The 25,072-nt window shown below is 41.4% G+C and overlaps 1 protein-coding gene across 1 annotated transcript in view; it reads right to left on the bottom strand.

Moving 5' to 3' along the window:
• The window catches only part of ctnnd2a (catenin (cadherin-associated protein), delta 2a), a 233,462-nt gene that overhangs the window by 179,836 nt on the left and 28,554 nt on the right, over nucleotides 1-25,072 (bottom strand). Inside the window, exon 2 of the mRNA XM_053611859.1 lies at nucleotides 3,240-3,355. Within this exon, the coding sequence (XP_053467834.1) occupies nucleotides 3,240-3,355 (116 nt within the window). The remainder of the gene's footprint in view (nucleotides 1-3,239; nucleotides 3,356-25,072) is intronic.

Raw genomic sequence — 25,072 nt, 5'->3', positions numbered from 1 at the left:
TTTCTAATGAAAACATTCACGACATTTCTTGTGGTCCTAATTCTTCTAATCCTGGTGTCAATGAAATGGATTAACGCTTTGTATAAACACGTTCTACGTTATAAATGTATAAGATATCACTCATACTGTATATACGCGATAAAACACGCCATGTTGCGCCGTTTTCGGAAACCAATCAACGACGCAAGCCGAGTCACACGTCCCTAAGCGTTCTATTCCTCTAATTCCTATGACAATTGTTTCTTTTTTTAAATAGAAGTGAATTCATTAAAAGAGCAGCATGTGATGCATTTTATCCGTTTATAGTTACATTTACTGTAGTGGAACGTCTATGGAATAAGCTATATGTTATAGCAGCTATAAAACGTAAAAAAAAAAACAACCTCAAAACAGATAAAAGAGTCTCAAAAAAATCTAAATCAAGCCGGAGCAATCGTTAATATTTTCATCATTTCGTCACTGATATAAGGACGCAGTGATGCACTTTAGTGATCACTTTTTTGTCATCTCACGGGTTTTGATACAAGCCTTACGTAAATCTTCTGTTATTGCTTTATTAAAGATTTACGCAACGTTCATGAATGTGTTATGAAGGCCCTTGAAGTGAAGTTACTGAAATATCTGACAGAAGACAAGATGCAGGGATTACGAGTATGAAAACGCAGCCCATCACACACACACAACACACGTACGCACGTACGCTCTTTCTCTAATTCGCGAATATTGCGTTCGTTTAAGCAGCGAATCAGCACAACCGCGCCGCAGAATCATGCGCTAGCACTCCTCCCTCATTCCAAGCCAGCCGGATGGAATTTTCCCGACCCGGTCCAGTCCGAGTAAATTAAAAAGGGTAAAAATCAATATTACAGAACTGTTCAGCATTATAGTTCCGTCTCGTAGCCAACTCTCGACAGGAACCTTGAGGAGGCTCGGAGGCTTTTTTTTTTTTTCTTTCCTGCCAGCGCAGACTGACTTATCGTTCTGCTCCCTGCAGGCTTCAGCCGTAGTTTTTCATTAGAAGGCTGAGAGAATGATCTCTTCTGCAGGGCAAGTGTGTGTGAGTGAGGAGAAAGATGCAGGCCGGGACACCTCTCAAAATTTCTGTGCAGTCGCATACACACACACACACACACACATTTCTGAGTGAGACTTGAGTGTTACTGCACTGCAGAACTTCTTAATAATTGAACATCGTTATTCTGCTTGTTTAAAAGATGCCACGTGAAGCTGTCAGCCTTCTCCCAAGCCAGGAAATATGAATATAAAAATGTGTGTGTGTGTGTGTGTGACCATCAACACTCCTCCAAACTAATTAATAGACCTTTAAAAGACAGCATCCCTCTGCTTCTCTCTCTCGCGCTCTCTCTCTCTCTCTCTCTCTCTGTTCAAAAAAATGTCTCAAGCTCCTACAGGAAACCATGAGTACACACACACAGACACACACACACACACACACACACACACAGAGTCACAAGTAAAGCCAAGGCACTAATAGCTAAACGTAATTAACAACCAAGGACGATGTGGATGGTGGCTAATCGTGGTTAATTACTATCGATTCTGTGAGACCTGAAATGACATTTTCGTCAGGAACTCACGCTTCAGGATCGTTCCTGATTATTAAAAAGTTGTGAGTGTTTACATACACACTCGTTTATCCAGGTATGATACTGATATTACGATATTTAAATCAGATTAAAGTCTTTATCAGCCTTTAAAGCCTTTATTTTAAAGCCACAACAGCAGCACGGTCTTACAGTACAAAGACGTGAGGGTTTAAATCAGCATTAGAACTGAGTTCGGACATGAAATCAGACAAATTCCAATCCAACAAAATCCAGCCTTCATTCATTTCGATTTCTAATCAGACCAGAAGTAGAACAGAAGCATTAACGTTACGTTCTCATAAAATTTTTTTTAAAAAAATCCTAAAAAAACAAAACAAAAACAAACAAAACTTGAGAGCAGCGCTACGTTTCATTTCTGGATTGTGATTGGTCAGAAAGTGTCGAATTCATTTTCTATAACAGCTAACTACAGCTAAACTGTATTCATTCGAATACGTTACTGTTTCTATAGCAACAGTTCGTTCACAGGGACTTGTACAGCAGACGCTCTGCATGAACGGATAAAAAAAACAACAACGTGTAATCGTTAACGCAGTGAAGCGTTTATTTAAAGCCGCGTTCACGCCGTCTCACCGTTACCGTAGTTACGAGATTTCGACTTTGTAGAACTCGTGATTACAAGTTTTCCGAGAGCACCGACGTGTACCACCTGACCGCTGCGACGTCATGCGGAAACGCTCAAAATGGCGGCGGCATGAATGCAGCGCGGTTGACTTGTGATAGATAAATACATAAAGAAAGAAATAAAAATTTTAATCGCTAGGCAACTTATTGTGGCGTAAGCGGAATAAAACACTTCAGGATGTGCAGTTATAGGAAAATACTCAGAGTGGTAACCTTGTCGTGTATAAATATATTTTTTTATAACAACATTGCAAAGAGCGTTTTACTCCGTACATATTGCATCACACAAGTTAGTTCCTGTTCTCACATACGTTATAGCAGATATAAACAGTTGTTCCCTCACCAGGCCTCTCTTTATTCTCTCTATATTACCTATTAAGTTAAAGTTAAACTATTTGCATTGACTCCGCCCTCTATTTAGCATTTTAGCCAAATAAAAAGTGATTCGAATCGAATATTTGTTTTATTGATCAACGACTGAGCTAAGCTGGTAGCTCCACCCACATCTGCCAGCACTCCAGCAATGCAGAAGTATCACTGCTAGTGTGTGTGTGTATGTGTGTGCGTGAGTGAGTGTGTGTGTGTGTGTGTGTGTGTGTGTGTGTGTGTGTGTGTGTGTGTGTGTCTGTGTGTGTCTGTGTGTGTGTGTGTGTGTGTGTGTGTGAGAGAGAGTGTGCGTGTGTGTGGACCCAGCTGCTATTTCTTCATGCAGAAAATGTCAATGTGGCTCGGGGAGGCAAGCAAACCCACAGACCTGCTCCTTTCATGTGGAAACCATGCTGGCCTAACTCAGGTAGAACACACACACACACACACCCTGGAAAACTGCATTTTAGAATCCCAACGGTATCACACCATAGTCAAACACTCACACTGAAGCTGTATTATTTGAAAGAAGTCTCTCTCACGTGTTCTTGTTTCTCTCTCTCTCTCTCTCTCTCTCTCTCACACACACACATACACACAAGCAAATGCATGAGTCTTTACCTTATGTTACTCATGGTGTTGCTGGTCTCAGATCCTCGTTTGCATCGCTCCAGTTGGGTGGCGACGATTTGGCGCTCAGCCTCCAGCTCTCGAGTCAGTCTCTCAAACTGCAGCTCCTGATCCACAGAGAGAGAGAGAGAGAGATACAGAGAGAGAGAGAGAGAGAGAGAGAGAGTGAGCTTAAAGCAATCAACATGCAAACCAATGCCAGAAAGAACATTAGGGAAGCATCAAAGACCTCTGGGCGTGACTTCCCTGCACAGAGTTAGACCACAGCTCACTATTTAATTGCTGCTGTGCTTCACTCTTCACTGATCTTTGAGAAGAAATAAACATTAATGCATAAACCTACAGAACGTAAACCACCCACACCGCACACTTTACCCATAAACCAACCACAAGGCAATTCTTCTTCACAGGAGCTGCATAATTAGAACATCTTCTATAGGAGGAAGAGCTGTTCTGGTGCAATAGGAGTAGGATCATGTGATACACTACAGTACAGTTCACGCTAATGCTAAACGCATGCTACAGTTGAATATGGTGAAGCAAGGATATTTGTGATGGTCTGATCTCTGATCTCATCCATGGCATGTCTGATACCGTGTTGGATGTAGACCCCGGGGCAGACCTGCTGCAAAGATTATCCCTCACAGTTGGCTTGGGAAATTTCTAAGGATGCCTCCGTGTAGGATCTGGAACCTGTCTCCATAACCACCTCCAGAAGAAGCATAAGGAGAATGAAGGAACGCTTGACGTAGGGGTTCGATAAACAAAATGAAATGCCCTCAAGCTGTGGCCTTGATTTGCATATTGGAATAATCACGGTTGAATCTGAACCTGTAATAACAACACCGGTGCTTTTATTCCTTTATACCAGTGGTCACCAACCCTCTTCCTGGAGATCTACGTTCCTGCAGGTTCTACATAGAACAGCAGACACCAACCCTCTTCCTGGAGATCTACGTTCCTGCAGGTTCCACATAGAACAGTACACACCAACCCTCTTCCTGGAGATCTATGTTCCTGCAGGTTCTACATAGAACAGTACACACCAACCCTCTTCCTGGAGATCTATGTTCCTGCAGGTTCTACATAGAACAGTAGACACCAACCCTCTTCCTGGAGATCTACGTTCCTGCAGGTTCTACATAGAACAGTAGACACCAACCCTCTTCCTGGAGATCTACGTTCCTGCAGGTTCCACATAGAACAGTACACACCAACCCTCTTCCTGGAGATCTATGTTCCTGCAGGTTCTACATAGAACAGTAGACACCAACCCTCTTCCTGGAGATCTACGTTCCTGCAGGTTCCACATAGAACAGTACACACCAACCCTCTTCCTGGAGATCTATGTTCCTGCAGGTTCTACATAGAACAGTAGACACCAACCCTCTTCCTGGAGATCTACGTTCCTGCAGGTTCCACATAGAACAGTAGACACCCACCCTCTTCCTGGAGATCTACGTTCCTGCAGGTTCCACATAGAACAGTAGACACCCACCCTCTTCCTGGAGATCTACGTTCCTGCAGGTTCCACATAGAACAGTACACACCAACCCTCTTCCTGGAGATCTACGTTCCTGCAGGTTCTACATAGAACAGTAGACACCAACCCTCTTCCTGGAGATCTACGTTCCTGCAGGTTTCATCTCCAACCAAAATCAAACACACCTGTTTTAGTTGTTCAAGAACTTCTTAAGGAAGTGATTAGATGGTTAGGTGGTCACCATTATGGTTGGAGCTAAAAGCAGATCTCCAGGAACCACTGCTTTATACATTATTGTCCTATTTTCTCCTCAATTTGGCTAAGAACACCTACCAACCCAAAAAAGGGTGGCACTAACACATGGCTCTTCCTCTGAGGCACGTGAAGCCAATCTCTGCGTCGTTTCAGGCTGTTGCTCATGCAGCGTCACAGGGCAGTGTACCGTAACACACTCGGAGGAAAGCTGCTAACTATCTGCCCTATTCTGCATGCATGATCTCACAGATGCCCGCAATTAGCTAGTGTCACTCGGATTGAAAGCAGGAAAGAGAGTAAGTTATTGTTTCTATAGTAACAACATACACAGGTGAAAGAACAGGTGTAAGTGCATGTAGTGGACTTTTGCCTAAATAATTAGTGCGGCAAAAGACGCCCTGGGTTCTCTTACCCTATTCAACTTCAATGTCTATGGTTGCAATTCCCCTTGTATGTGTTTCAATGTCATAAACTGTCACTAACTAGATGAATGTTTTTTAAATGGTATACTTATGTGGAAGCTTGTTAACTGAGGTAATACTAAGTGTAGTCAAACACCTTTTCTAATGTGTACACTCTATTCTATATTAAATGAATATAAATCTTAATCTGACACATCAACCCTCCACACCCCTGTATATCAATAATGAATTCCCAACAACCAGGGAAAGTTTAGGTATATGTATTAAAACACAATTCTTTGCATGTATATCAACTTAGAAATAAAATGTATTCAAAACTTTAACTCAATGTTATACCTTTTTCTGAGGTTTTTAAATCAATACCATTACCAAATCAACAGGTTACATATAACCCCATGTACATGCATAAAACAAGCAGTTTTCAGTTATACCCTTTAACCTATGGGGCCAAAACAATAGCCTACCTAAGCCGGCACACCAGAATTTCTATAAACCCCACACACACCACTGTTCCTGATGCAGGCCTGAATCGTAGCTTGGGGGCGTTGAGGCCTTAAAACGGTATTGGCCGCTTCATGAGAATCGCGCAACAAAACCAAACAAATTCACTCACGAGGTTGATGGAGATGTCCGTGCCCAGAGAGGGTCCATGCACCGTCACTGCAGCCCTGCTCACGCGCTCTCGGTGTGTGCAGTTGCTCACGCGCCGCTGTATTTCGCGTATCAGTTCAAACAGCAAGCTATCTTCCTCCAGTTAGTCTTGCAGTCTTGTTCCTCAGAGGCAACTCATTGGCTGTCGAAGCCAGTTAGCATAACACAGTCCCAGCTACCGAGTTGCTAACTTTTCAGGCAATACTATTAGCTGAGCTATTCCGACAAATTCGTTTTGAAAATGTCTCTATGTGATACCAACTTCTTCTGCATGCAAAGTAGTGAATAGGTTATCGGTCTGACAACCATTAAGTGTTACTTAAGCACGAAAAGTAGCATTAATCACTTTACAGTTCTCCAGTGTGATCTTCTCCGTGTCTCGCCTGCAGCCCAAAAAAACGTGACTTTTTCTTACGCAGGATTTGCCTCCTCCCCTGACCTCTCACCTTTCCCATTGATTGGCTAACACTTTAACCTAGAAACAAATAATTTTATATCTTTCATATTTTCTATCATTTTCGTAGAACAAAGTAGCAATCTTTTCCACATGCATTTGTACATACAATTATTTAACATGGAAATAAACCAAACAAAAGGAAACTTAACCATGTATTTTCTACAGGGTTACATGCAGATATAATTTTTTTGGTTGGCGATAAGTTAGGGATTAGTTAAGTGTTCAGTGAAGTGGTGGGTCTGTAGGCGTTGCTTGAAGATAGCGACAGATTCTGCTGTCCAGATAGAGGTTGGAAGTTCATTCCACCACTGAGGGATAGTCAAGGTTCTGGAAGGTTCTGAAAAGGGACCTCGGTAGTTGTTAAAGTTTATTGTGAGTATTAAAATATCTCGTAGAATGATCCAGCCTTATTTGGAGTCTCTTCTAGACACGTATAGCATCAATCTTACAAAGATTTTTTTTTTAGCCCGGTATTTTGAGACGTTTTCTGCTCCCAAGCAAGAGAGAGAGAGAGAGAGAGAGAGAGAGAGAGAGAGAGAGAGGATCTCATAGTGTTTGCCTGAATGAAACCTTGCAGCCGCTGACTATAAATCAGATCTCCGAACATCTCTCACGGTCAAGGAGGTCCCTGTTGGGATTGAAAGAGAATCATTAGCTCCTGTAACATTGCAGTCTTCAGCAGGACAGCTGAGGTGATCGATCAGCTTCTACGTGTTGTTGAACATGTCCTAAACCTTCAGGAAACTTCTGTATTCATCTAAGGAATTCATTCATTCCTTTTTGTTTTTTTAAACGTGAATCATTGAGGTATCTCAGCAATCATCTCCCAAACTGGTCAAAATGAGAAACTCAGAACTTCAATCAAAGTCTCTGCTGCTATTTGTTAGACGTGTACCTGCTTTAATTACTAGCGAGCTCTACAGGATCGATGGCTAGCTGATTCGCTGGCTATATGCACACGACTGCGTAATGGGACAGAGTATTGATCCAGCTTCTGAAGCTATTTGTGCCCTGATGGTATCTCCATCCAAAAAAACCCACAAAAAAAACCACCTCAGTGTGCACCATTCTGTCCCAAATCGACACTTGGCGGTAAGAAGCAAACATGTCTTTCAACCCCCCCCTACACCCCCCATCTTCCCGCTCCCTGCCCCTCCCTCACTATAAGCACTATTCCCAACTTTCAGCAAACGGAAATAGATCAATCCCTTTTTGTACTTACATCATAGGTGGCCGGTTTTCAAGCTGTGAAAATGAAAATGTTCTGAGAGCCGGAACAATTCCGAATGAAGAGAGGGTAAGGAAATGAGCTGTTCGGACAAAGCCAAGAAATCCGGTGTCTGGCGTCTCCCAAAAAACACGCAAAGCGAGCTTTGGAGAATTCCAAGTCCAAATGCACAAATTGCAGAGTTGCTCAAGTTCAATATCGGCGCTACGAGGCAACAGACCGAGTCAACCGTCCTGTTGACTTCCCCGGATTCCGTGGACCGGATTGAGGTAGCGTCTAGCTCCGGCTGCTCCGCAATCCGTGCCTTTTTGGCCAAATTCCTGCACTGGTTTGAGACACGGTACTCCGCCGCCTCCCTGTCACACGCAGCAGCCGCTCAGCCAGGCACAAAAGTCACCATGGCAACGGGGGATCCAGCAGCCTCCCGCCCTTTTTCTTCTCCGAACGCTCAGCATTTCATCACAAAAGACGCCCCTCCTACGGGCTTCACACAGCGAATGCCCACCTCCATCCGAGAGCCTTTCAATCGTTCTGCTCGGATTTGCAAAGTGGAAAGTGGGAGGTGCGTCATTGAAAACGAAAAGAGCGTCTGTCAATCACTGCAAACGTTGCTATGTCTTCCTTTTTGTTATCTTCTTCTTCTCTCTGTCTATATGTCATCCTTTTCTGTCACTCTAGAAGCTTTGTCTAAAAAGCTGAAATCTCCAGAAAATCGCTCCAAACTCTCACAGCAAGCCTGCGAGGCAGCACGCTGGGGACATAACGGAGTACGAATGCGTTGTTCGGAATGAAATGTGTTTTAAACTGATACGCATACAGATAGGAGGCACACGAACTCTTTCTGTTTCTGCTTTGGTTTTTTATTTTTATTTTTTCAAATAAAGCTTGCCTGAAAGGTTCACAGAGCATCCGGATTACATGGGACGAAATCATTTGTGCAGGGGTGTTTACTTTGTGTGGCTCTGTACTGTGTATTTACAGCGTTCATTCATATATCCTTAGTAACTGCCTGGTCTGGGTCATGGTGCTTTAAATTAGGCTACTAGTTTGGTCATATTTTGGGGAACAGAATGAAGTACATGCAAGTGCAAACAAAATAATAACTGTATGAGTGGGATTTTAAAATAAAAACATCTGTAGTCGAGCCCAAATATGAACCGGAGTGATGCGGCTGAGGTCGAGGAACTGTTAAAAAAATCTGACATCTGGGCCACGCCCACTTCTGGTTTGATGCCTCATTCGACTCAGACGTAGGAAGTCAGAGCTCAGACTTAAGTCATTTCAGATCTCTGTGCATTCGAGATGCAAAGTAAAGGCGGGGGGGGTACGCCTCCATGTTCACCTTTTATTAGCAACAAGCTAAACAGCTAACTGTCATAAGCCGTGTATATTTTCCTCTTCAGAACAGTGAACTGTAGAGTCAGATATTGTTTTTTTTTTTTTAAAAAAATACTTGGATATACAGTATACATCATTTAAAGCTACTTTTTTTTTTTTTTTTTACTGCCGATGCTATGGGCGGCCATTTTGACTGAATGTCAGTTGCTGAACTCGGAGTTGAGGAGAGCCCCAAGAGGAATTCCGAGCTGAACTGGGATTTGAGAGGGAAGTTCTGTTGAATTTTTCCTAGTCGGTGGTTGGAATTACGCGTTACAAACTTTTGCAGCATTTGTCCGAATTCAGATAAAGACAGTGGCACAAAAAAAATAAAAAGATAAACATTAAAAGCATTAAGTAATTAATATTGGAAAATGTATAAAAAAAAAAACAGCAGACTGGATCAGAATGAGGCTTGGTTATCGCATAGTCGAGGGAGTGCTCTGCCTCCTGACTCAGCCAGAGAGTGTCACTCGCTCCAGTCATGCATTATTCAGAGCCTGGACGCTGCTACTTCACTCGGTGCTAAACGGCCCGTCTGATCCAGCATGTGCTAAATTAGAGCCAAATCCGTGCCAAGGAGCCATCCTGGAGGCGAGGCACTGTTTTATGCAGTCAAGCTGCAAGTCATATACAACTGCCAGTTTTGCAAGCTGCACATAAACATTTCATGAGTGTGTGAAAGATGAGATGCTGACTTTACTGCTTTTATGCCGTTGCGAACAGTAAGGGCTTAAATAGGAGGCTAAAATTTAACATCTAATGTCTATCAGGGTGGATCTATCGTAACCTTTTCATTCAAATAAAAATAAACACTACATGTACGCTTCATCCATCCTTTTGTGTCATTTGTGCTTTATTTATTTACTGTACAGTGTGCATGGTTTCTCTACATGTAGGCTCCGCCCACACATACCATATATGGATATATATTTTTTTAAATCTCCATTTTATCCTTCTAAAACTCTGTTTTTTTCTGTGAATGGAGAAAAACGTATGTTTCCGAACACGTCTGTTGCGTGTGTTTTGCAGGTGCTAGGACATTTATCGTCGTCAGTCCTCATATATGAATCTTTGTTTGTTCATTTTTGGTTTAGAACTTGTAGCGTTCCTGTGTTTGTCCTTCTCTACCGCTCAATACGTAGTTCTTAACGTTATTCTTGACGCATCTGACCCCCTATTGCCACATCCTGGGCGGCTCAGATGCTCGTGAACGTTGTCAAGTCAGCTTTTGCGTTGATGTGTGGATATAAACAGGCATTTTTATTTATTTATTTATTTATTTATTTATTTAGGGGGGGGGGGGGGGGGGGCTGTACTGTGTCCAAAGGAATTTTTATTAATTTTTCCTTTTTTTCAGAAGTTTTTCTTCCGAATTCATTTTGGGAAAAGAGAAATAAAAAGAAAAGAAAAAAAGGATGAGAGTAAATCATCCACTGACGAGGCTGCACGAAGATACTGTCTGGGCTAGAAAGAAATCAGCTCCAGCCTCGCTTCTCGCATCTTCATACCGTTCTATTTATCTTCCTTATGGACGTTGGTGTTCTTGAGTGCACAAAAATCCTAAATTAAGACACTTGTTAGCAGGAGATAATGATGATGGTGATGCCAAAAATTTTATCTTATATTGCTGCGTTTTTATCTTTGAAAGATAAAAGTCCCTGTTAGAACTCAATACAATACAAACCACTCCTGCTTGCGAATACTAACACACGGCGATTGGTTAGAAGATTACTGGGCCGCTGTTTTGCATACCAACAGCCTCTATTCTCTCTCTTTTCATCAGGGTAATGGCAAGGAACCATGGGAGAAGAAATGGCCCGTTGGTCCATTACAATCCGAGGAACAGAATGAGAGTGACATAAAGCTCCTGTTTGCTGAAAGTTGACGGTTTATAAGCTGCGGAACCAAAATCCACATCCATGCAAAAGACGACAGTTCTGAGAGACGAATCAAATGGCAAAAAGCTTCTCGGTTCTGTTCAACAAGATGTTTGTCAACCCCGTACGCGCACAAGGATGACTCCATATGTGACGCCCACGTTCAGTGTGACAGTCCTGTTAGAGACGGTGAAAGCTGGAGGCTCGGGGTTTCAGCTATTCAGCAACACACTGAAGAATCTTATTACAGTCCCTGGAGAGGGTCACATGACCAACCGCAGGTCATGTGATCTGCATGGCTGAATGAACTCGTGCATCCGTCAAGCATATCCTCCCTCACTCACTCACTCACTCCCTCCCTCCATCCCTTTTTTTTTAGGAAAGAACTGGATTTGTCCTAGATTTGAATATCAATCAGTGTCCTCACATCCCTTTAACCCTTTCCTGCATAAATTAAAAAAAATAACATATCCGAATTTTTCAAATGCACTATTATTCTAATTATTATCAGTTATGTTAGAAAGTAAACAGATCGTCCAGGTGTTGGAATAGCATGAATAATAAAATTGCATGTGCATGAATATGAATAAGTTCATGAATATGCTTAACATTCGAGTCTGTCGAACATAATTACAGAAAAGATCGTTTTGTTAACAAAATACGGCAGCGTTCCTGACAATTACACCGTTTCGGATTGTCGCATGCAGCTGATTTTGAAAGTAATCTCTCTCTCTCTCCTTTCCTCTCTCTCTCTTAAAGTTAATAAGACCAAAAAAAAAAACAACAACAACAAAAAAAAAACGGAGCTTGTCGTATTGTGTTAGCGAGAAAGTCACAGTTTTACCTCTGACTGTTACAAAGCACTGAGACTCCTTCCGTTAACTGTTAAACAAACATCTCCTTACAGAAAACGTCACCAAAACAACGACTGCACACGTTTTTTAATGTCTTTATGTTACCAAAAAAAAGAAGTTGTTACTTAGTAAGTCGTTACTAATGGAAACGATAACGTATTCGAACGAGCGCGTTAACACAAACTTGTCAGAGAAAATGAATCAGCGCCTTCTGACCAATCATAATCTGTGTAAAGTTACTTATAAAGGTACTTATATGAGCGATTTAGAGAGTTATACCAAAAGCAGCTAAAGTATTCTTTATCGGATTCAATACTTTGATGCCTTCTCTCCTTTCTCTCTAAATGCAGGACGTTCTTCATTTTATTGCTTCTTTTTACATTTAAAAAAATAATAAAATTCTAATTGTAAACATGCCACACTACCCCCTAGTGCCCACGTTCAGATTACATACAAGAGCAGACGTATAAATCAGCCTTCGTACAGTACAACCTGTTTGAAAAGAGAGATTACTGCAAACTTCCTGAGAGTTCCTGCATTGACCCCGGGTTCTTTTTTTTTTTTTTTTAAGCGTACTAGCTACTGAGCATCAGAGTCAGCTTTTTTTTTTCTCCTACTGCTCCATCTATTTATTATCCTGAGGTCACTTCTGCACTCCTGCACACCACACACAGCTCCCAAATGACCTGGATACACTTCAATGATATTATGCATGGATTTTTCTCAAGTCTCCAAATGTACTTGGAGCTACATTATAGAGGGAAGTCATGTTGAGTTAATCACAGCATCTGGAAAGGAATATGCGCTTGATATGTTTACGAGGCAGGGCACGTAAAAACGGGGTAAAAAAACTAAACAAACAAACAAACAAACAAACAAACAAAGAGGTCCACATTTATGTCATGAGTTTATGGAACAGGACATGATGCTAAATCATAGGCAGAAAAATAGCCAAGGCCAGGTCAAAACACTCAGACTCAGACAGGAAAGACGCTGCAAAGAGCCACTGAAAAGTGTCTCTAAATGAGGAAGTGATCAGAATCAGGTGAGCTAGGTTAGTACTAAGGTTATAGGGACCTCTGGTGGTGTGGAGTGAGATTGCCTGGTGAGCCAGTGATATTTATATTGCATTGTACTGTAAAAAAGAGAGACTTAGCAGTGTGAGACTTTACAAACTTCATGAGAATTTGGAGATCATGTTTTTATATCATGTTATAAAATGCGTCCTTGTTTGTTATTTATTGTACTGACGTAACATTTTATGATGTACTCTCACAAGGCTGGCGTGCTCAAATTGTTTTCGAAACAGTCTGGATGGGGATATTTTCGAATATGCTATTTGTTTCTTTCTTATAAAGAATTTAAAAAAATAAAAATATCTGTATATGCCTGGAGGTGGGCCTCAATTTCTCCTCCAAAGGCATTTTGGGAAGAAAACGTCAAGTTACGTCAAGCTTGACTTACATCACATGTGCGGTGTGAATCCGCGCTAGGCAAGGTGCACCTCCGTTCTTACATCACCTCTTACTTTAGCTACGCCCACTATCAATAAACGAGCACTATAATGGCTGCAAATACGCCCCGAAAAACCCGAAAATCAACCCTCTAATAGGGTTAGGCCAAGGTTCTACCTGAGGACACTCAGAGAAACGTCAATGACCTGCGGCACATTTTCAAGACGTGGTAATGAGGAAGAAAACGAGGCTCTACTGTACGTGCCGAGACTGTGGAAGTTAACGCATTTCGAAATCAGATTAGAAACGTATTGGCCAGGGAAGATACTGCTTGCAAGTAATTTGACGTGGCAGTTGAACACAGCGCAGAAAAAGAAGAATGATAGAAAAATAGAGTAGATGAATAAACTCGAATAAGTAATAAATAGAATATTTTCTGCAGTAAGCATAAAATGCAGTATGTGCAGTAGAGCGTTTGTGTGTAAAACGCTCAGGAGGAACATTATAGTAACTACTAAAACTGCCACATGTGCATATTTTACATTTTGTACAGCACACAGAGTCCCTAGAATAATGAAAATGTTGCCCTTGACTACAAATAATAGGTAGGTGCTATATTTCGTGTGTGTGTGTGTGTGTGTGTGTGTGTGTGTGTGGCATTTGAAAGACACGTAAACAGCTCAGGACAGCATTAAAACCATACACTTTTCAAAAACGAACACCGGTCTATTTTCCCAGACGTGTAAATTAACATCGAGCCGTGCAGCAGTGAAGCAGCAAATCTCAGGTTTATATCAAATCGCTCGTTTCTATACTAACAGCTCGTTCACAGGGACTTGTTTTTATGGTGAAAGAGTTTATTTATTTAACTCTGTATTCATGGAAGGACTCTCCAGTGTCAGACCGAGGTGAAGCTGTAACCAAGTTTTCTAACGTGTTCAGAACGCTGGAGTTTTACGCTTCCTGGATTCTCAGGAACTTGAACGTCAATACACATCACATCACATCACAGGAAATACACGGATGCACTTGCAACCCTGATATTATCGAGCAAATATGTCCAGAATAAGACAACAGAATACAAACACAGTAAGGAATCGATGAACTTTGTTATCAGCGAGACCACTTGATCACTGATAGCAATCCTGATGTCCAGTGTTGTTCATATAATAACCTGTTCCCGTGTCAGGCTCTGCGTCCTGACGCCCGCGCTCAAAGTAGACACAACAAAAAATGAGTTCATGCCCTTACAAGCTGAGATTGGAAGCTCGGCGAAATATCATCCTAAAATGTCACTGGCTAAATGCCAACCTGAGACAGAGCAGTTTGTCACAGGCTTGAGCGAGGAAGTGGCGAACTTTTGAATGTGCGCCCGGATTCTTCTGCTTCTTGGCTGAATTAAAGCATCCATCCGGTCCGCATAAGTCTTCAGAGACTGGAGGTAAAAGGATGGAGACAGTACGGCGCTGGATACTGAGAAATCAGCTTAATCGATAAAGAAAGAAGTTCTGGAGAAGTTTTAAAACGTAAAGGAAAATCTCATCCCTACTCTTTCCATATTCCATACCGTGTGAAATAAAGTCTGAGTTGCAATCCTCGGAAGATCCGGATCCTGACGCGGCAAATCGACCGTGCACAATTTCATGCAGCTCGTCTGTGAACGTTACCGGGAAATGATCAACTTTATGACGGTTTACACCACTGTTGGATTCTGATTGGTCAGAAGGTGTCGATTCATTTCCTATAACAGTAGCGTGCGTACAGTGCGCACATCGGAATATTTCTGTATACACGGTTGTTGCCATTCCTAAAAAACGTTAGCACCCACAATTCCTTGTGGAACGAGCATGCGCATACATCTCCTTTCAGTGGATTTTCGGAATAAGGTGTTTACATGCAACAAAACGGGTATATTCCAGGGCTGGGAATCGGAATATTGTGTTAATCTGGCTTGGGCAATTGGATTGCAGCGGACATGTGACTCGATAGTAATTAAAACGCTGCCAAATTCCGATTAATATCGGAATAACGATGTGCATGTAAACGTAGTCATAATCGATATGGTGAAGTTTTCCGATTGAACGCTTATTGAAGGAGTCTCCAGTGTCGGCACTTTGCAACAACCAGACGTAAAGCTGTAACTTTAAGTAAGTTTTCCGACATCTTCGGGAATTTCATTAACGTGACAAGCTGAGGGGGTTTTTCTTTTAGTCCTATTAACTTAAAGAGAGAGAGGAGAAAGAGATTTAAACTCGTTTAAATGTTTAAAAAAAATAACGGTTAAATGTGAAACGTACTGTAAGTGATAAAACGAACGCATAATGCTTGTGACATGTGATAATGGCTGTGGTAGAAGAGGCATAACGTGTCAGCGTGCCAACTTCAGGGGGGCTCCACAGCTAGTATGCTAATGTTTTGAAGGTTCTTTTTGAAAAAGGATTAGTCTCAGTAAGGGATTAGTATTTACTTTGAAAGAGGGAAAAGTGCCACTTTACCTTGTTTGACGCAAGACACCAGGATGAAGCTTTATTAGGAACGATGGCGTATGTACTGTAGATAGCAGGGATCGGTCCAAACAGCTGCCAAGATGGTCTCAGATGAAACCGATTTCTTCATCCTACGCAGTGAAAGCTGACTGCAGTCCTGAAGTATCAACGGCAATTTGTGTTTTTGCTCCAACATGGTCTAAAGCAGGTCATTAAATGAGGAGCTGAATATATTTATGGTGCGTGAGGAGAGCCATCAAACTCAATCCATAAAGGACTTCCTCTGAGATCACTTGTTCTTAGTAGTCCAATTGAATAATACATTATACTGAATTTACATTTACGAAAAGCAAGACTTTTTTTACGAGGACATTCGGTGAACGCTGAAGTCCCAAAAACCCACAGGGATCTTGACGAGAACGAGACGATTTTCACTTCTTTCACTGCCCGAAACTAGGATTTAATCAATTCCACCTTAGTCCCGTCAGTACAAATTATCCATACATAAACACATGTTAACATCTGAAATGCGTTTTCTCCAATTAATTAAATGGAGCCATTCTGTGGCAGCGGATCCACCACAAAAGTCCTCAGGCAAAAGAACGAGAGAAAAAAGAGAGAGAGAGAGAGAGAGAGAGAGAGAGAGAAATCCATAAGCTGAAGTTTTCACATTCTTCTAAAAGACACGTGGCTGTAAATGTGTAATGTTCCGCTTCTCCATGTCCCAATTCATAAAATAACAAGTCTGTTCTACTATGTAGAGAGCAAGAATAAATCAGAGGAATGTTTTTATTCTGGCTCGGAGCAGGTCCACCTGCAGCGACGGCATGATTGAGTAGAATTTAAAAAAAAATGTGGCCACCGCGCTGTAAAATATGAATAACGCCAACTGGCATTTTTCACTCACGGCACTGGATCTGGAGACACGTTTATCACTGAAAAGCATAGAAATGGACAAAACAGGATGTCCTGAAGTGGCATTTTTTTTAAAGGTTGCCTGTTAAAAAGAGTTTATCACAGGGGTTCCCAAACTTTTCCAGGGCAAGGCCCCCCAAATGGCATTAACATTTGACCGAGGCCCCCCTTTTGCAAGATGTCTTTAAAACACATTAAAAATACAGACTTCTGAATATATCCCCCCTTTTTTTATTATTAATAATTACATCTTACATCATTACATTACATTAGGAATTGATTGTGTGTGTATGTGGTTGTCTGAGAGTGAGAAAGAGAAAACATACATTTTTCACACCAAATTGTTGAGGACCCCTGGGCGCCCCCGGGCAGCCCCCAAGGGGCCGCGGCCCCCACATTGAAAACCACTGGTTTAGCATGTTCAAAATGAATATTCATCGTCGGAAACTTCCAGAGGATTTATAAACACGGCCCTAAGTTGTTCATTTCATTTGTTAAGTCATTTCCTGTGACGTGAGGCAGGTAAAGCAGAGAGAAAACATCATAACACTTATTACAATAACAGTGTTTATGATTAGAGATGGGAGGATCGATTGATTATAGTTCGGAATCGTTGTTTTTTGGCCTGAACGTACGACCGAGTCATTTTTATCTGCTTCATATTTTATCGGTCTGACATTCCTGCAAACAGTAAGAACACCCGAGGCAAGTTTCCCCTGTTTTTGACCCTATTCGGTTTCCACATACTTGATCTTACTTGAATTGTATGAAATACTTTTAATACTTTCATTGGTTCCATTATTTCTTCTAGTTAAGTCCTTTCTTTCCGACAAGATTGTGCGTTCCTACATTCATTTTAAACACGAGTTCCAGTGTAAAGACGACGTGTCTATTTTCAATCCGATAGAAAGCAGTAATAGAAATCATAAAAAATGAATTCATTCAATATGGGAAAAAAAATGGGGCTGTTTTCAAATAATTCCTCAGTTTTGCAAAAGCTAACGTTTAGCGGCTCAAATAAAAAAGTCCAAACGTTCAATCAAAATGCCCAAGCGTGCATATATTAAGGCCACAAACTGAGAAAAAAAAGGGGGAGTTAAGTACAAAAACAAGCAAGCAAGTGCTTTTATCTACTCCAGTGTTATTGCTCGCTATCAAGGAGAGCGCTAATTTGGGGAACGCTTATCTCATTAGCGACCGCTGTGGAGCCTCCCAATGGTGGCGATCGAAGGATTTATAATGAAATCCTCAAAAAAACACAAGACAGAACTAACAAGAAGAAACCCATTGAGCTGGGGAGATAATAACGGCTTCCGACTGTTCGGTCTTGTTCGAGCCGCACCTAACGCAACGCTCCTCAAATCGTCGCTCCGCACCGTGGCAGTCCTAATCGGGATCCCGCAGAAGGTTTATCTGAGAACACGGGAGCCGTCACTTGTCAGAAATAGACGTGCGTTCTCCTCGTTTAATTTCCATTAATGCTCGGTCCACGCAGGGCGGCGGTTTATTTATGCGAAAACAAATGCAGCCAAAAGAACAGCAGCAAAAACAGCAGCTTGTACGGGGGGAATAATTAGTCAAATGAAGCGTGATGCGAATATTCTTTGCCAAAAATAAACAAGGACGCCGCGGAGATCTGCCAGCGGTTCATCTGCATAAATTTGGCTGGGGATACGCCAATACGGATGATATAATACATTGTGATCGTTTTCCTCGATACTACAGTACCATGCCACACATCAAAACATAAATCGAGCCAGAATGTGACAGTGTTAAAAAAAAATGATTCAGCACATAATTTTACACACTGTTTATACTCACGCGCTCGTTCTAATTTGTTCTCGTTTCTATAGTAACAGCTTGTTCACAGAATCAGAGTAAAAACGTGTAATTTTTGATACAGTGAGGTTTCCTCTACTGTAAGGAGACGTTTATGTGACCTGTATGGAAGGAGTCTCCAGTGTCAGAGGGAAAGCTGTAACTTTAGGTTTTTAAATGTCATTACGAGTTTACGCGTCTTTGCAGTTTCAAGCTGCGTTTTGTTTTTGTCGTTTTTGGCGTTTTGTAACGTCGAGAGAGAGAATAAAGAGAGGGCGGGTGAGGGAACGACCTCCAATCTAGTAATCCATGCACGAAGAACAGGACCATATCAACACGCGTCTCTATTAAAACACAAGCCCATCGTTTTATAGAAATGAAACAGAAAAGAAAATGCGAGGTATTTAAAGCCGACCTGACATCAACTTACTCTGACAATCAGCTTTTGTACGTAGCGCCCGAGTGAAAGTAAATATACACGCATTTACTCCATCCTTACTCATAAGACTCTGCATAAATATGATATCATGCGTGACAAGAAACCGATAGTCTAAGAAAGGCGATACACAAATAATACACACATCCTGGAGATTATTCGGTGGCAAAACGATCTCGAAAACACACCTGAGTGCTGTGAAGGAACAATATCTCTCCTATGATTACACTATAAAATACTATTCTTCCATGCTGTGTGAATTCAGTTTAATTACAATCTTTGCAAACAAACATCTGCACACAAAAAAATCCCATTTAAGCAAAAGAAAAAACAAACATTAAGAGTACACTGAGAATTATACTGTTTCATAAATTGCCTAAAACTAAGCGTGTAATTTAAGCAACCCAGAAAAAAAAACCCCGAGCCCGATATGTATTCTTTAATTGGCTTTACTGTGCAATCTGATGAGGGACGCGAAAGTTCAGTGGAGTGGAAGCTTTGTAAATACCAGTGTTTGTGAAAATGAGGCTAAAAATAGGACCAGCAAATGAAACCGAGTGTAATTTGAACCTGACGCACTGCTGAAGGACTGGGAATGTAGACCTGCTCTGTGCATTTCAGAAAGTAGTTCAAACACTGCACAGCAAGCTCAATTAAAAAATAATAATTAATTAATTAATTAAATCGATTTTACATATAAATATATATATATGAATAAAAAAACAAACACACATGGTTTTAAAAACTTTGCTTAAGTATAATGTTATATAATATATCCAGTGTTTAAGACATTGGGCTTCTGATCGGAAGGTCATGAGTTCAAACCCCAGCACCACCAACCTGCCCCTCTTTGGGCCTGTGAGCAAGGCCCTTAACCATCATCTGCTCAGATGTATAACTGAGATGTATAATAAGTCGTTCTGGATAAAGGCGGCTGCCGAATGCCATAAATGTAATGTAAATGTAATATAAAATAATAATTAAGTATAAAACGTTGACAATTTAAAGCTACGTACAAAAGGAATAAACTGATAGCGAATACTAACGTGCAGTGTTTATTGTTTAAAACGTTATTGATGCCAATTAAAAAAGAAGTAAGAAACATCCTGGGTATATTAAAAGCTTAGTATAAAAATATACATACATCCTTAGAATAAATAAGAATAAATAAAAAGAACAAACAAACAAACGTGAAATTGTCAAGATGGTATTTTTGTACACTCGTCCTACGATCAGATTTAACCGTATGCAACGCTGAGGAATAAGCGCAGTTAGGACTGTGTTGCGAAATCGAGCACGTTGAAGCATCGTCCAGAACACCCTTGACGACTGCTGATTCAGGTTAATTACCCAGATGCACGTGTTTCAATAACCTGCGTTCTCGTCCTCGTCCTGTCCAGTACACGCTCGCGGTGACGTGAATACAGACACACAGGAGCGCTGATTAACATGCAGCGTGTACCACAGATTTGTCAACTGTCAGTGATGTAGAAGAAGCGGTCAGCACCCTGTCGACAGTTAACACATCGGGAGACGTTCTCAAAGGTCAGCAGAGGTCAGAGAGTCACGCCGGCACGTCTCACACTCTGACCGAGTCTCTTACATCACACGCACACGGGTTATCAGTGTCTGGACACACTCGGGCGTCGCCCTTAAACCAGGAAATATTTTAAGTCAAGTTTCGGAAGAGTTTTCAGTCAGGAATGATCTGGAATTTACGCGTCGAGTCCGTCGTCCGCCCGGGTCCCTAGGAACGAGCTGTTGCTATAGAAACACTAACATATAAGAACGAGCAAGCGCGTTGATATAAACCTGCGTCCGAGCTGCCGTCGGAGAACATTAATCACCTTCTGACCAATCAGATTCCAGAGTTCAACAGCACTGTAGTATAAATAAATGCAAATGTATTCCACTGTAACACTTAAAACGCAGCGTCTACGAGCGTATCGCAAAATCTCAGCCGTAGCACTGAATATATGAAGAGATAAACAGCATATTTCAGGGAAATCAAAGGAGGAACTTCGGCGAGGAGAACTCGAGGAGAATCGTGCTTTGAAGTACAAGCACTAGACGGCTTAATCAGCGCGGACAGAGGAGAGAATTCTCTCAAAATAAAGTCTCCAAAACATGCGATGGGAACCTCTTCTCCCATCGCAGCAATATTGCTCAGTTAGTTTGTTGATCTCGAACTTGATTAATGTCATCTTCAGGGAGCGCTTGAGGACGGAACAGTAATCATACGAGAACCGAAACTCAGAGCACGAGAGACGAAGTTCGGTGAAATACAGAATAACAAATCAGCTCATACTGAATTCCTTTAAAGTATTATACCAGTTTGGTTTTTTTTCTCCTAAGCTAATTCAGGTGCTTGATCTATCCAAGCGACGTGTTGGTTATGAAACATCTTGAAACGCTAGAAAGATCTAAATGGAAATCCTGTCACCTTTGTTCACCGGTACAGAGAAATAACACTAACTCATTACATTTCACCTTCAACCTGAAGACAATTTAAGTAGACGTTTGGCTTAGATCTGTGCTCTACACGATTTAATTAGTACAAGAAAGAGACAGTGTTTAATAGGGTCGAGGCTAGCATTTATACCTTTCATGTAAAGTGTGTGAAAGAAATCAAATAAATTTCAATTACATCAGGTTCGGTCATGGAGCCATGGAGAGCCCTGCTAAGTGCATAAATTCGCCAACTTTCAGCCACAGGATAGCAAGACGACCCCATTCCTACACAGCCTCCGAGCTTCTGACGTCAAAGCAAATGCCACTCTGTAAGAATAATCCAACAGCAAACAAATATGGGTGGCTTTTCACGTATTTTAGAAGAAGAAGCTTTTACACAATGTATACATTTACACAGTGGAAATTCTTTCTTTTATTTCCCACATATCCTAGCTTGTTAGGAAGCAGGGGTCAGAGCAAAGGGTCAGCCATCATACACTGCCCATGGAGTAGATAAGGTTGCAGTCCTTGCTCAAAGGCCCAACAGTGGCAGCTTGGCGATGCTGGGGCTTGAACCCCCGATCTTCTGGTCAGTAACCCAGAGAGCCACCATATCAAAAAATTCCCACTGTGGGAGGCCCACGAGAAGAACAAAAAAAGCATTCAACTAGAGATGAGGTTTAGAGTGGTTTGTCAATGTCATCCATGGCCAGGAGTCCAAAAGAGCAAATATTTAATGGGTGGGAGGGGCATACTTTCTCTACCACAGTGACACTAGCCAATCGTGGACATCTGTGAGATCGCGTATGTGGAACAGGGCGGATAGCGTTTTCGTCCAAACGAGTTATGTGGCCCATTAGTTTAAAGAAGGCGCAGTTGTTTGGCTTCACGTGTCTCAGAGGAAGGACATATTAGTCTTCACCCTCCCCTGTCGGTGTGTGAGCTGCCGTGTGATGGGAAGAACTGGCTTTATCTGGGAACTTGCAAATGAATAAATGACAGAGAAAATGGGGGGACAAATCCAGAAAAGAAAGACATATTCAGAAATAAAATCGGTCTGAAATTCTGAAATTTAATAAGAATAAGCTGTGAGCAAAGGGTTAATACTGTAGTATCGCACCAAGGTGTCTGGTTTCTTCCATTCTTCCCAGTATGCCATTTGTTTTGAAACCTAGCACCAGGTACCACTCGTATCCTGTTAGTGATTCTCCAATAGTATTCAGATGGATGTGTACGTGCACATTAACACCTAGATTGACAACTCCTGAGTATTTCCTTTTATCCTAACAACTTACTCCACATGGAAATACTTCTTAAGTGGTAGATCGAAGGGGCGTGTCTGTTTCGTAAACCACACCCCCTATTTATACTACACGTCCACCGCCGTTTGCTAAAATAAGCCCGGTGTTTTCAGACAAGCTGAGGCTTTGACGCATTTCTGACAGCACAAGGCTGTTAACATAACGGCTTCTCTACAGCCCAATCCATCATCCCTAACATTCATTAATCAATGAAGCACTCCACATACACCATCCGTAATCCTGGAGACACTACGTAATGACACAGTATCACTACCTTATTAAAGTCTGCCTTAAATAGACTTAAATTTAATCACCATAATAGCCTGAGAGGCTTCATTCAGCACAAGAGCGTGTGGCTTGATTAGTCTTGATTGGTAAAAAGCAAACAAATAAGCAGGATGTTCAGACAAAATGAGAAAACCTCTTCACGGTATGATCACAGCAAGGCGAAAAAGAAACCTTTAAAGGTCAGGATGCTTTAAGAATAGACTCTGTTTTTAGACTGTAATGCACGCTATTGACATGACATTTTCCACTTCTCAGAGAAAATGCAATACTGTATTGAATCTCTTCGGGCCACCAAGAGAAGCAGATTTGCTTTTTGTTTAATTGGTCAAATCTGGGAGTCTAGAAGATGAGGGGGAAAAATGGTGCGTGACATTTAGTTTTTATAACGTAGAAATGAGTAAAAAGTTCAAGCAAAGAGTGCAATGTACGTAGGTTAATACGGAATATCACAGAATTTCTCCTGTTTATAGCTGCTACGTATAACATGAGTGAGAACACGGATTAGCTTGTTTCACTGAACGTTAAACGTAACTATAAACTCCATGAGGTGTCCTTTAATGAAGGACACTTCGAGACGTGGTGTTATTGGAAAACAATCAACTCTACAGTAACTCTGCTTTAATATCGGCTCATTTTATCGACGATCTCAACCTACCACGTCTACGTTCCAGCAAATCCAGCGATCCGGGCAATTGATTTTATATTCTTTTAAAGCCGTGTCGTATAAAACGGGACGGTGCGACACCGCTATAATCAGTGCTTCCTCCATCTTGGATTTTCTGAAGAGGTCTTCTCTTTGTCACACGTCTTCAAGTGATACGAATCTGCGGGTCTGAATATGAATGGAAGTCGACCGAAACGCATAACGAAGTGTGACTGCTCTGTAAATTTGTCGCAGATTAAGCGCTCCTGAAATCAAAATAGTTTTTTTCAGAGCTTTTTTGTTGTACCCTGCCCTTCAGTGTTATAAACAGCAGTACAATAGTTTATCAAGAAATCAGGTTTGATCAGTTGCAGAAAGGGTGTGGCATGGCGTATCTCGAATGCTATTGGCTGCTGTGTGAAGCAGTCAAACGTTTCGACGCATCTTGTTTCGAAAGTAAATACGTCAATGTCCGAAATGAACCAAGATTGTGTGTTAAATTAATACAACCGAAGGGCAGGTATTAAGCAAGGCATAAAATACTCTGCGCTGTGCTGTTATCGGAAAACAATCAACATCAACGACGCTGTGGTGTGATGAAGTGGTGTGATGAAGTGGTGTGAGGGGTTATTGTTAGCAACTTTTTCCGATTTCCAAACAGCAGTTTGCCAACCGTTAAAAAAAATCCTAATTATTAAAGATCAACATTTATACTTTATCTGTTTATAGTTACAGTTAATGCTGTGGAACTTACTTTCATTCTCACCAGCCTCTTTTCTCTCTCTCTCTGTCTCTCTCTCTCTCTCTCTCTCTCTCTCTCTCTCTCTCTCTCGAAGTTAATAAGGCAAAAATAAAGAAAACCATGAAAATGACTTTCCAATGCTGGAACATTTAGCTAACACTGGAGACTCCTTCCATCAATGTTAAATAAACGTCTCCTTACGTCTTGAAACTTCAGCATTTCAAGATGATCCTTTTATTTATTTATTTTTAAATTAACCTATTTAGATAAATATAAAATGTTTTTCACCAAATGAGGAAAATAATGACTTTCAGTTTTATATCACAAACGGATGAGAAATAATATTTCCACCACGAAGCTCCGACACATTTTAATAACAGTTTTCCGTGTGCTGGGTTTTTCTTTTTTCTTCTTTCTTGTTTCTCAGGAGGAGAATTTAAATTATAGCAATGACAATTAAGGAAATGACTCCTGCTCCTATGTGGCGCATTTGGGACGAGTTGAGCTTATTTCCTGGCTCTGCTTGGCTCATTTCCCCCTAAAGCATGCAACCCGCTGTAAATGTCCCGCAATGATGCTGCTTACGTTCCCTATGAATCTTTAATAGAAGGTGTTAAAGTTTGTTTTCCACACAGACAGCAGGTTAAAGTCGTTCAGCAGCTGCGTGAGGCCGATCAGGATGG

The sequence above is a fragment of the Ictalurus furcatus genome, chromosome 23, assembly GCF_023375685.1.
Source record: "Ictalurus furcatus strain D&B chromosome 23, Billie_1.0, whole genome shotgun sequence".
Lineage (NCBI taxonomy): Eukaryota > Metazoa > Chordata > Actinopteri > Siluriformes > Ictaluridae > Ictalurus > Ictalurus furcatus.
Note: the sequence above shows the minus strand (reverse complement) of the source record. Positions and strands in the feature narration are given on the sequence as shown.